At 45.3% G+C, this 13,339-nt stretch overlaps 1 protein-coding gene across 1 annotated transcript in view; it reads left to right on the forward strand.

Annotated features, from left to right (window-relative positions):
- Nucleotides 1-13,339, forward strand: part of LOC141074578 (uncharacterized) — a 132,016-nt gene that overhangs the window by 86,240 nt on the left and 32,437 nt on the right. Inside the window, exon 7 of the mRNA XM_073562052.1 lies at nt 1,058-1,294. Coding sequence (XP_073418153.1) covers nt 1,058-1,294 — 237 coding nt within the window. The remainder of the gene's footprint in view (nt 1-1,057; nt 1,295-13,339) is intronic.

Consider the following 13,339-nt stretch of genomic DNA (forward strand, 5'->3'; position numbering starts at 1 on the left):
TCAAATGAAAGCTGAAAGTCTTAACTTCAACTGCATCTGAATTGTTTTGTTTAAAATTCATTGTGGTAACGTCTAGAACCAAAATTAGAAAAATGTTGTCTCTGTCCAAATAAATATGGACTTAACTGTACTCCAAATTAAAACTCTATTGTCAGGGTAAAAGAGGCTTAGCCATGTGAGATTTTTAGTTGTGTTGTAATCTTGAAATTTAAGGAATCTGCCCCCTTCCCTAGTACATATAAATTGGGATGATTTAGCGAATCCTGCTTTGAGCAGGGGGTTGGACCAGATGGCCCAGGAGGTCCTTTCCAACTCTATGATTCTATGATTCTATGACCTTTTGGTGAAAGGGGTTGTTGTTGTTCAAATCCTAGTTGTCAAGGTCTATTTAAATTTAAAAGCTAACCACTTTTGTAATTTACAAAAATTGTAAATTCCTAATCATTCCCTCTCTGCACCTATTTTTTTATGATTGCTTTTTAGCATGCACTAGGGAGCCTCAAACAGAATGTCATCAAGGCACTGGATTGTGGTCACTCCCCCCTGCTTCTTTTAGTGCCATTAAATAGTGCTGTCATCAGGGTGCTCATGCTGCAGTTGCTCCCAACAACTGTTTTTATCTGAAACTGGACGTCATTAATATTGTCCGTTTCAGGGATGGTTTGTATCTGATATATCCATCATGTACCAGTTGTCAATACTGTCTCATGGTCAGTATGATCTCTACTTTCTACACTTTCAACCTTTTAATGTGTACTGGCAGTGCGCTTCCTCGCTGGCCCATCACTTCCCTTTACTGAGCATGTGCCGGTTTTCAATTCTGACACATGCTCAGTATGTTCTTCCACCTCGCAGCAAACTCTGTCTTTTAATAGTTGGTGAGGGAGAACACTGCTAGTGCACATTGAAATGGAGAGAGCACAGTGGATTCTGCTCAGCTTTTTCACATATTACAGCTATAACCATTTGTATTTTGTGTAATGTGAATTACCTTTTCTCTCTTGCACCATTACTAAACGCTATATACTTTCACAGTTATTAATTATTTTAATTGCAGTACCAATGCCCAAAAGGCTTCTAAATGTTTCCGTGTATTTGTCCCTCGTTCACCTATCGATCTGAAGTTTGGGAGCAGAGTGAAAGTTCTTTTACACTCTGGTCAAGTTGGCACTGGGGTAGTTTATAAAGTTGGACAGCTGCCTGGAAAAGATGAATTTCAAGTTGCAGTGGACCTGGAGTCCCCTGAGTGCTGGCAACAACTTCACAAGTTTAAAACACAGTGCAAGTTCCACAGGTAAATTCAACGTTTTTTTCTCCTGAATATTCTTAAGACATGTCTCAGGACTACTGCTTTTCTTTGATGTAGGGATGGATGAGCATGCTTACATAACATAAAAAATCGATTTGTGTAATATTGCACTTAAATAATTAATGTGATGGCAAAATATTCTATAAGATAAATAATGGCATATTCTTCACTAAGGTTAAAAAAAAATGAACATTAAGTCCTAACATGAAGCAAAGATCAGGACACGTGCGCTAGTGAAAACCACAACACTCTATAAAAATGACTACAATACCATAAAAGAACATGGCTTAGCACCATCCCGGCAGTGACAGCTTTGAAATAGCAATAGCAATTAAAGCCACAGGACAGACACAACAATGAGAGTCACAGAATTACTTGGATAGATGGTTACAGAATGGTGTTAAGAGATGCTGTACATCCTCTGGATGACAGTAAAAGCAACAGCCCCAGGAACCACATAACAGAGTCCAGGGAGACAGTCCATCACTTGGGGTGAAGAGGAGCATTGTACATTTGCCAAGTTTGGCTCACACTTTATACTTTGTAGTTTTCATATTCTTAACCTGCAGAGGTCACTGTTGCTTCTGCTATTAAAAAAAAGTATGCATATATATTTCAGTACAATTGTGTCACATAAAGGCCAGGAGTACAGAATTTCATGTATACCCATCACATGTCTCAGTGAAGCTAATAGACACTCAGCTTTGGCTCTCCACTTTGGCTAAGAAACGAGGGGTTCAAGCTTCTGCCACCCTTATGCACTAATGTCATATGAACAGGGGATAGTCTTCAGGCCCATCACTTTTAGGATATTAGCTGTGGATAAATATAATTTCTTTAAATGGTTGAATTGTTCTTATCCTGGATGTTGTTATTTTAGAAGTTAAATGTGGCCGAATATGAGCTATATTAATCGTTGAATGTTTGTAATTTTGGATGTCTTCTAAATAACATTGCCAATCTAATATTGCCAGATTTCAGAGGTTACCGTAGAATGTATTTTTGCCATTACTGTTTATATAACCTTAATTGAAAGGTTTGTTTCATCTTCTTTCTTCAGGAGTGTACTCCTCCTTTGCCTCCCGGCTTCATGTATGCCAGGACTTGGGTGGTGCGAAATTTAAGAATATCAGTTCAGATCACAACATCATTGTGCTGATGGTCTTAACTGTGCTCTTTTCCATGCTATTTGAAGATGGAGCTCTGCCTCTGCAGCATGGGAGAAGCCAAAATGAACTGAAGCCTGTTGGATTCAACAATCTGGCCAGCTTCAAAGCAAAGCTTTCAGGTTTTAAAGCATAGAATCTGCAAATGACGAGCACACATTGCCTAGGCCACCAGCCACTCTAAGACTGCAGATTGTCTGGCAACTTAGGCAGCAAAATGTACACTGTCAACTTAAATGTATGATCAGTGTGCGATATTACTTTTCAATGCACAGTGACAGTGCGCTCCATTGTTGGCTCTGATGACAAATGATGAGCTCGTAAGACCGTATACTGTCAGTACGCATTGTAAGGAAAGAGCCCGGCGACCAGGGAGAACAGAGACTAACCCCACCCCCGAAAGTGCACACTAATGCTCTTTGCTGGCTCATCACTTCTCAACAGAGCTACAGAGGGAGCGCTCTGTCACTGTGTCATTAAAGGGAATATCACACAATGAAAAGGAAGCTTGTACTGAGCATAACTTGGAATTGACAATCGATTCATACTTAGTATTGCTAGGACTAGCTCAGCCCCTGAAATGGACGTTACTGATGACGCTTTATTTGAGGGTGGGGACAGATGCTGCAACAGTGACTACAGCTTTTGTCCCCCATTAATATTTTCTTTAAGTATCCCAACATGCACTGGGGATTCAGAAATGAAATGTCATGAAACCGGAAGAGGGTAAAAAAAGAAGAAAAAAAGCAGTTAGAGAGAGTAGAGTGGGAATGGTAGTGAATTTTTAATTAAAGTATATTAGAAAGTGAATAGATTAAATAAATAGACATTTAAGATGAAATCATTGTGAGCAATGGCGGATCTTAGTAGGGGCGGATGGGGCGGTCGCCCCGGGCCCAAGGTTTTTTGGGGGCCCAGGGCAGGGGCCATTCCGGTCGGTCGGCATCTGTGTGAGCCGCCCGCCGCCGCCCAGTGGCGTAGGAACTTGGAAGGGGGGCGGGCAGTCCCAGGCGGCACGTGTGTGGGGGCGGCGCAGCACGGCAGGAGCAGAAATTCCTCCTCTCTCTGTGCTGTGGCCGGGACTCGGGAGAGAAGCGTGGAGGCGGCCGGCCGAGGCACAGTGAGGAGAGAAGAGAGAGTATATCAGGCTCAGCCCAGGAGATTTTGGCAGCGGCTAGCGCAGGTGGGTCACTCACCATCACCATTTGGGAGGAGGATGCTCTGCCTCTCCCCAGCCTCCCTGGCTGCTCCCTCCAATCCAATGCATTATGCAATTTATGCGGCTGCCTCCATGCTCTGCCTCTCCCCAGCCTCCCTGGCTGCTCCCGGCTCCAATGCATTATGCGGCTGCCTCAATGCTCTGCCTCTCCCCAGCCTCCCTGGCTGCTCCCTCCAATGCATTATGCAGCTGCCTCCATGCTCAGTCAGCTGCTGAGCTCTCCCTGCGGGCAGCTTCCTTCCACTCAGTGTCACTCACAACTTAAGTCACACTCACACACACAGCAGCCAGGCAGCCGCAGGCAGGCAGCCTGTGTAAGGCTGTGTGCACACACTGCGGATTTTGCTGCGGTTCCGCAGTGGTTTTTGACATCCGCAGGTAAAACCGCAGGTATTTTGACCTGCGGTTTCACCTGCGGATTTTACAAAATCCGCGCGGATGAATCCGCACCTAATCTGTAGCGTGTGCACACAGCCTAAGTGTAACTTATATGTTAACACAAAAAAATGGAGTGAAAGTCCAAAATATTTTAAAAACGTAAGAAATTTATTTGAGGAACAACCCCGTTATCCCATGCTAAAGTGCTTACCCATCATGTGCTCCAGGACAAGTGCAGCGCCGCCACCAGCGCAAGTGCAAGTGGCGGCGCTGCACTTGTCCTGGAGCACATAATGGGTAAGCACTTTAGCATGGGATAACGGGGTTGTTCCTCAGGGTGCACACCTGGGTTCTTCCCTACACTTTGTGTCCCGGTTTTATAGCCCATCATTATATTTTGACTGTTGATTTTGAGGAATATTTAATATTATTTATATTGTTTGACCATACAATACAATTTCTTGTGAGAAAAAAGTAATTTTTCTTTGTTTTTATGGTCTAATAAATGTTACAATTTGTATACCTTAAAAATCAGCATATGCAGTGTTTTTGTGAGAAGAGCCACAAAATTTGGACAGAAAATGTTTTCCTGGGAAGGGGGGTACAGGGGCCTAGGTTTTATGAACAGCCCCGGGCCCATAGTCCACTTAATCCGCCACTGATTGTGAGTTTCATGTGCCTGTACTCTCCAGAGTGCGCGCCCTACAACTCAGTGAATTAAGACAGGGGGTGGCGGAATACCATCTTGACAAACATATTGAGCTGATATTCAGTTTTTTATTATCATTTGTGTTGAATACTGTGAGGTAGCGCTGTTATTTGGGTAGGGGATACTCGCTCAACAGCCACAAAATCAGATCCAGCACAGACTTTCCATAAAGCAAACATAGTCCAAGCGGTTTATTCAACATCAGAGCGTCCATGGCAGAGTTTCACTCTGTAAACCCTGTGTTCTCACAGGTTGTACAATGTCCAGCATACAGACTCTCTTAGCCACACTTATCTCACCCATGTCCGGGTTTCCTCATGGCTGCTTCAGCTTACTGCAGACGTTCATTCCCTCCCCTGGGGACTCTCAGACACGTGCAACCATTCACCACAGCCACTTCACAGACTGTTAGCCAGGAAGCTCCATCTCAGCGGGACCTTCCACACTGGACCAATCGGGTCCCAGCATTCACCCCATGTGACCTACCCTGGCCACATTATATGGTTCATAGCCACGCCCACCGGGTCAAATGACTCTGACCTCATCACAGGTCCTTCAAGCACTTACACACTCTTTACAACAGTGTTCTTTAAACACACACCCTGGGTGGGTTTGTAGGTAACTGGCCCGCCCATCTCTCTAGTTACCTGGAGACTTCTCCCTGTCACATTAAAGCAGCACCTCAGCAGTATTACTGCTGATCAACAAATAAGTCTCCATCTCAAAGCCACCCACTTTGAGATACATAATGGCCACTCAGTATTCTGCCATTCATCCTTTCTCCTGGGACATCCACACAGCGCCCCCTAGCAGACACAGTGGTTACTACACCACATACCTCCCCCTCTGTTCAAACTTGTGGGGTTGAACACACAACATTACACCAGGGTCTCGCGACCGGGCACTCACTACACCTTGCCCCACGGTCAAGAGAACCGTCTCCATCTGTCATACGGCCTCATTCCTACATTAGACCTCCCCCGCCTCCAGCGGTCAGAATATCGGTCATTGGCTTTGACTCCCCAGTCACGGTCTGTCTGCGTCGTCAGACACTGGTTAGTCACCATCCTTTCTCTATCTAAGCGTCTTGTAAGAAATGGTACCCCACCACATCTAAGTTTACTTTTCAGTGCATTAACCTCACAGTTCTTTGCATATGCTGTCTCCGTAGCAACCTCCAGGTCACACTGTAATCTACGGTGCAACGTATTGGCACGTTGAGCTTCTTTCTCTGCTTCTTCCACCTGTCGTTTCAACTGTTTCAGACGCACATCATGTCCCTCCGCCAGGCCTTTGTACTGCTCAGAATTACGCCTTTCATTATCCATTTGCCTTAGTACAACCTTCAGTTTTTTCTCCGTTTTTCTCCGTACGATGTACTTGTTTGCTAGCAGATTGTCACACTTTAATTTCTGCATCAAGCTGTTCCTCCAGTAGTGCAGCTTTTGCTTCTAAGTCCTTATTCTGGCAAACTAATTGCTGACGGGCACTCTCATTCTTCTGAGCATTACTACGTTCTGTCTTCAGATCAGCATCCATTTGGTCAACCTGAAGTGTGGCCTTACTCAGCTTGTCATTGGCTAATTCAACGTTGCCGTGTTCTTCCTCCACTTCTTCTTCAAGCTGAACAATGCGAGACTCTAACCGCCTCTTTTCTTCCAAAGCCAGAGCACTTTCACCTCTGTTGTTGGCAATCACATCAGCCAGTTCATCTCTTTCCTGCTGTGCTTGTCTTTAAGCACACTCTGCAGCAGCAAGCTCCGTCTGCAAATGAATCACCTCTGCTTCCATACTTTTCAGTTTCTTTTTGTCTTCACACTGTTCCTCATTCAGGCCTGGCTGCTGTAAGTCTTCGTCCCACTTCTTCTCCCGCAGAAGACCTCTTACAGTTTCTGTTAGAACTCCTACCTCTTCTCTGAGGGACTTATTCAGACCTTGCCACGATGCCAGGTGACCTTTGAGCTCAAAGACTTCTTTCTCTAGGTCATCTAGTCTGTGCTCCCTTTCTCTCTCAGAGCCACAGTCACCCCTAGAGTCTGAGTCACGCCGATCATCCGAGTCAACCCTCCAGTTACCCTCTGACCGTGAGTCCAATCCAGTCACCTTATCTCCCAGCCCACCATCTGTCTTATCGCGAGACATCAGGTCCATCAGTTGGGCAGATGTACTTCTTCTTCCAGTCACTTCTACATCGGACCTGTCCACTTTAGGAGGCGTCACTGTCTCAACGTCTGTTAATCCAACAGTAGAAACGTCTCCCTCATTCGACCATACATCATCAAACAACACAAAGTCCCGGCCCCTCTCCAAGGCATAGACTAAGTCCCGTGGTATCACGCCCCCTTTCCACTCACCACCTATGGGCTCCTCAAACATCACTCTGTCTACCGTATAGTTCACCGTGACCCCATGTTTACAGCGAACCTGGACCATTCTCTCGGTCAGACAGAAACTGAGAGGAGATCCTGTCAGAGTCACCTGACACTTTGAGTCCAGCCAACCCGAGACTCCTTCTCGGTGCAGCATTACAGTACACACCTGTGGCCCGTCATTATCCGGAAAGAATATTCCACACTCAGAAAACAACATACACGAACATTGCTGTTCCTCTTTTGACACACCGGCCCCTTTCTGGACCACCCCAATTTGGGTCACCGTCCCCTCCCGGGACTCCACCCCTTTTTGGGATACCCCCCCCAATTTGGGTCAACGCCCCCCTCTGGGACTCCACTTCTTTTTGGGTTACCACCCCAATTTGGGTCACCGCCCCCTTCTGGGACTCCACCCCCTTTTGGGTTACCACCCTGATTTGGGCCACCGCCCCCTTTCAGGATTTCCCCATGTCCGTTATACCGGTCTCCTTAGACCACAGTTCACACAACACAGTTTGTCTCTTTTACGACACCACACAAGTCCTTGTTGGCACGACCACAGCTCCTGCTGTCACTGATCACTGACACCACCGGCTGCTGTTCACACACAGTGGCTGCTGTCCTCTTCGTAACCCCGCCGAGTTACAGGAAGCCTCTTGTCCCCTTTGTAACCCCGCTTAGTTACCGGAAGCCGCTTGTCCCCTTTGTAACCCCGCCAAGTTACAGGAAGCCGCTTGTCACCTTCTTGACTCCCACTGAGCCACCGCAGGCTGAGTTGAGAAAAGAAAAAAAACACCACACAAAAAACTCACATGTCCTGTCTGTGTGCTATTCAGGATGATCCGTCTCCACCTGAGACCGTCCAACACACAGGGCGCACCGGGTGCTATTCAGGGAGCGACCCTCCTCCCAGGGTTTCCCAACACACTGGCCTCACAAGGTCCAGGGGCTTAGCGGGTGCTCTTCAGGAGATTCATCTCCTCCTGAGATGGCCCAACACTCACACCTCACCAGGTCCAAGGTCATACCATGTGCTCCAGGGATCCGATTCTTCTCCTAGAATCTCCCAACACTGACCCTCCAGGACCTTGCTCACTGAACCCTCCAGGTACACCGTCTCTCTCACAGACCCAGGTCAGTACAACACGAACACCTGTCCGTTACCTGTGTCGGCCCCACAGGTCCTCGGATACCTCTTCTCCACAGAGGCACCGTATCAATCACCAGTCTCTTTCTCACTGACCCTGGTCAGCACAACAAGGTTTTCACGACCGTCACCTGCCGGCCGCACAGATTCTTGGACCCCTCTACCGCAGAGGTATCCTATAAGTCTCTTTCTCCTGGGGAAACGGCCACACTGGGCTCACCGATCTGGACAGTGCCTTACTCACTAGGCCGCCCCACAGTTCCAGAACCACAGCCGGGCAGTGGCTTCCCCAAACGTCAGCCTTCCTGGCTCAGCGTTGCCCTTAGCAACAGACTTTGCAGTCCTCTTCCGTTGCTCCCAGCAACAAGGCTACAACAATGCCCGCATTCTCCACCAAATTTGAGGTAGCGCTGTTATTCGGGTAGGGGATACTCGCTCAGCAGCCACAAAATCAGATCCGGCACAGACTTTCCATAAAGCAAGCATAGTCCATGCGGTTTATTCAACATCAGAGCGTCCATGGCAGAGTTTCGCTCTGTAAGCCCTGTGTTCTCACAGGTTGTACAATGTCCAGCATACAGGCTCTCTTAGCCTCACTTATCTCACCCCACCCACGTCCGGGTTTCCTCATGGCTGCTTCAGCTTACTGCAGACATTCATTCCCTCCCCTGGGGACTCTCAGACACGTGCAACCATTCACCAGAGCCTTTTCACAGGCTGTTAGCCAGGAAGCTCCATCTCAGCGGGACCTTCCACACTGGACCAATCGGGTCCCAGCATTCACCCCATGTGACCAACCCTGGCCACATTATATGGTTCATAGCCACGCCCACCGGGTCACATGACTCTGACCTTATCACAGGTCCTTCAAGCACTTACACACTTTACAACAGTGTTCTTTAAACACACCCCCTGGGTGGGTTTGTAGGTAACTGGCCCGCCCATCTCCCTAGTTACCTAAAGACTTCTTCCTGTCACATTAAAGCAGCACCTCAGCAGTGTCACTGCTGATCAACAAATAAGTCTCCATCTCAAAGCCACCCACTTTGAGATACATAATGGCCATTCAGTATTCTGCCATTCATCCTTTCTCCTGGGACATCCACACAGCGCCCCCTAGCGGACACAGTGGTTACTACACCACAATACTTATTGCCCACAATATCCATGTTTGATGGAGACTTTTACCTTCAAGTGCAGGGGTCGCCGATGGGTTTGAGGTACTCCATCTCCCATGCTGATTTTGTCATGTCTTGCTGGGGAGAGATAAACATCTATACAATTGATATCTATTTTCCGAGGATATTATATGGTAAGGGCTCTAATTCTAAGACATTCTCATCATTTGGGGTCGCAATGTTGAGCTTATAGCATATTTTTTTTAATTCTGCTCATATATATCTTTTCCATTTGAAATCACAATTAATGCCCAGAAAGAAAAAAAACAAACATTTTTTGGATATTATTTTGAGTGGTTTATAATACCAATGCAAAATATGCAAAATATGTATTTTGCTATATAAGAAACCACAAGTAATGATTAAAGGGAATCTGTCACCCCTTTTTTGAGATATCATTCAATTGTGTGTCACATAAGGATTCTCTTAGTACTTTTGCTTCCCCCTGACCCCGCACCTTTCACGCATAAATACCTTTTTTATATAGGGTCAGATGTATGTAAACTGCCGCGGTCTGGTCCAATGGGCGGGGCTTATTCAACTGCTCCCCCCCTCCCTGTCTTACTCTACACAAGAAGAAATGCGTAGAGCAAGACAGGGAGGGGGGTGCAGGTGAATAAGCTCCGCCCAGCGGACCGGACAGCGGCAGTTTACATACATCTGAACCGATATAAAAAAGGTATTTATGCATGAAAGGTGTGGGGTCAGGGGGAAGAAAAAGTACTAAGAGAATCCTTATGTGACACACAATTGAATGATATCATTATATGATATCTCAAAAAAGAGGTGACAGATTCCCTTTAAGCACTGAAATGCTCGAATGTTCGGTACTCGAATCAAGCACATCGGATGCTCAGACATGCTCTGCTCGCGTTGCAAGCCTAACAGAAGCGAATGTGAAACTCAAGCATTTTTCTGGAGGATCTCTCTCTTTTTCTATTCTGAGAGATCAGAGGTATAAAGGATTAGTGGATCATTTCCGCGCTGCCGAAAGGATTGAGACATAGATCCCAGTAAAGTTTAAATACGGTGGTTTATTCTGCGCATTTTGAAGTATAGAGTTACTTCTTCTTCAGGAAGGACCACGTATATGATACATGTGGTCCTTCTTGAAGAAGAAGTAACTCTATGCTTTGAAACGCGCAGAATAAACCACCACCTCATTTAAACTTTACTGGGATCTATGTCTCAATCCTTTCGGCAGCGCGGAAATTATTCACTTATCCTTTTTACCTCTTATGTCTGATAGTCACTTGCTGACGCATGGATCTGCTCTGCAGCTGACTCTTTTTCTATAGTCTGTCTTTTCAGATTGAACAGGTGAGTTTAATCTGAGTGTAAAGCTTACTATATTTCTCAGATAAGACCCTAATTTGCGCTTTTCTCTCCTACAGCTTCTTGGTTATCTATTTTGAGAGAGAGAAAAAAAATCACAAAACTGCTTTACCTCATTGAATCACATTTGTGAGAGGCAGGGAGCATCAGATTTCATAAGTGAAGGTGTAGATGACATAATCTTTCCGAGAGCAACATGACCATATAAAAAGTTTGAGGTGGATCATTCTGATAGATTCTCTTCAGCTTGTCTTGTAACAAGAGATGAGTGAAACTTTTGAAATTCTTTTAGGGCAAATTCACTGGGTCTTGCTAGTGGATTTTATTTGGTTTAAATAAGCATGATCTGATTTGAAAATGTTCCATTTACTTCAAGAGGTCATTTATGCTCTGAGAGAACAAAACCGTTGGCACAACCCTGAGAATTGTAGGTGGTGCCCAAGTAGGATCCCAATCCGTGAACTAAATATATATAAACTTGGCACACACCAAAGGTTTCTGATGCAGAAAGGTGATTTTTAATTATACAACAGTACATACATACACAGACGTTTCGGTCTAGGACCTTCATCAATGTACGATATATTGTACTGTGAGATTCTTAGTGACTGGGCTTTGTGAGATAGACCAATCCTGTGAGGAGGCACATAAAGCCGTCCCACTGCGTGGTGATTTGTGGAGTGTGGACGCAGTATCCACCGCGAATCCCAAGTGCACTTGGGATTTGCGGTGGATACTGCGTCCACACTCCACAAATCACCACGCAGTGGGACGGCTTCATGTGCCTCCTCACAGGATTGGTCTATCTCACAAAGCCCAGTCACTAAGAATCTCACAGTACAATATATCGTACATTGATGAAGGTCCTAGACCGAAACGTCTGTGTATGTATGTACTGTTGTATAATTAAAAATCACCTTTCTGCATCAGAAACCTTTGGTGTGTGCCAAGTTTATATATATTTATGCTCTGAGGTCTTTCCAAACCCCAAAAGCTTAATAAACAGAGGAAATGAAATAAGTTAAAAAACAAATAAAAACATATTGTACTCATCTGTTCTTAGACTCATCTGCTGCCAGAGATACCCAATTCTGTGCACCCGTATTTGGGTCTTCTGGTGCTGAGGCAAGTGTTTGGCCTCTCGTGTTCACATGGGGGACATCAATAATGTCAATGATGTTCATCATTCTCCTCCCATCATGACTGTATGAGAACTTTTGCCCCAATCCACAATATTTGGGAAAGTCATAAAAAAATTTCTAATGCTACAGGTCGATTCACTCTTCTCCTTTTGTAATATTACTGGGGAAATTAACCCATTGAGGCATCCATTGCAAGCATCTGAAAAATAACAGGCCTGAAGAGTTATTAAAAGACACAAACATTAAGATGAGTTAATCCTTCTTCATTGAGGTGTGGACTGTACAAGATGGAATACTATGTGAGCCAGCTGCAGATCAGCCTGCGGCAATCTAATGTTAGTGGAGAACAGGATTTCACTTTCTTTTCTTTTCTTTTCAATGATCTTTTCATTGATTAATCAAAAGATGATAACACCACATAGAAATAACCAATTTAAGGTAACATGGATTGTAATGATGTAAAACATTTAGCAAATGCAAAATATTTTCATTTATGAAAGAGTAGAACTAACAATAGAGATGAGGGGGGAAGAGAGCCTTAAAGAAAATGGGGGAAAGAGAGAAGGAAAGAGAGAGGCAGGGGGGAGGGAAAGTAGAGGAGAGATAGAGAGAGAGAGAGGGTAAGTGTTCTGAAACATCACAGACCAAGTTTCGAGTTAATCAAATATTCATACTTGTAGAGGCTTGGGGGTAGACCTATACTTAATCCGGGAGCGCCAGTTCTCTTCAAAAGATAACTGTGAATGGTTCACTGAGGCAACAATCTCAGCCATACGATATATTTGGTCAATTTTTGTCAGCAGTTGATGAGAAGTGGGTATCTGGGTTGTACCCCAGTAAGTCGGGATTAGGAGTTTGGCCGCAGCTATAATATTGTGGACTAAGGTGGGAGCCTTCTTTTGTTTGAAGTATATAGGAGGTTCAGCAGAGCCGTCTTGGGTGTCATCGACACTGGGGACTCTGAGATATCTCTGTGGAATTTCTCTTTGCTGCCCAAAAGGGTCGGAGGACAGAGCAAGTCCACCATATGTGAAGGTAGTCACCCCCTTCTTCCTCGCAACGCCAACACCTAGCCCGAGCTCCCGACTGCCAGGTACAAGTCTGTGCCGGTGTAATGTACAATCGTGTAACTATTTTAAAAGCGTTTTCTTGGGTTTTCACACAGCTCGTTGGACAGTGCGAATGTGTATAGATATGGCTTATCTGTGATTGTATGAATTTGTATCCTTGGTCTTTTTCCCAGAGGGCAATGAATGCTCTTTTCAGGGATAGGTCTTTAGATAAGAGAGTTTGTTAAATTGTAGAGAGGACCTTGGTTGGTCTTGATACTCTGGAGCAGAGAACTTCATATGGTGTAAGCTTGCGTTGATTATCCGGGCAATAT

Source organism: Dendrobates tinctorius, unplaced genomic scaffold (genome assembly GCF_039654945.1).
Source record: "Dendrobates tinctorius isolate UK_male_01 unplaced genomic scaffold, ASM3965494v1 ptg000015l, whole genome shotgun sequence".
NCBI lineage: Eukaryota > Metazoa > Chordata > Amphibia > Anura > Dendrobatidae > Dendrobates > Dendrobates tinctorius.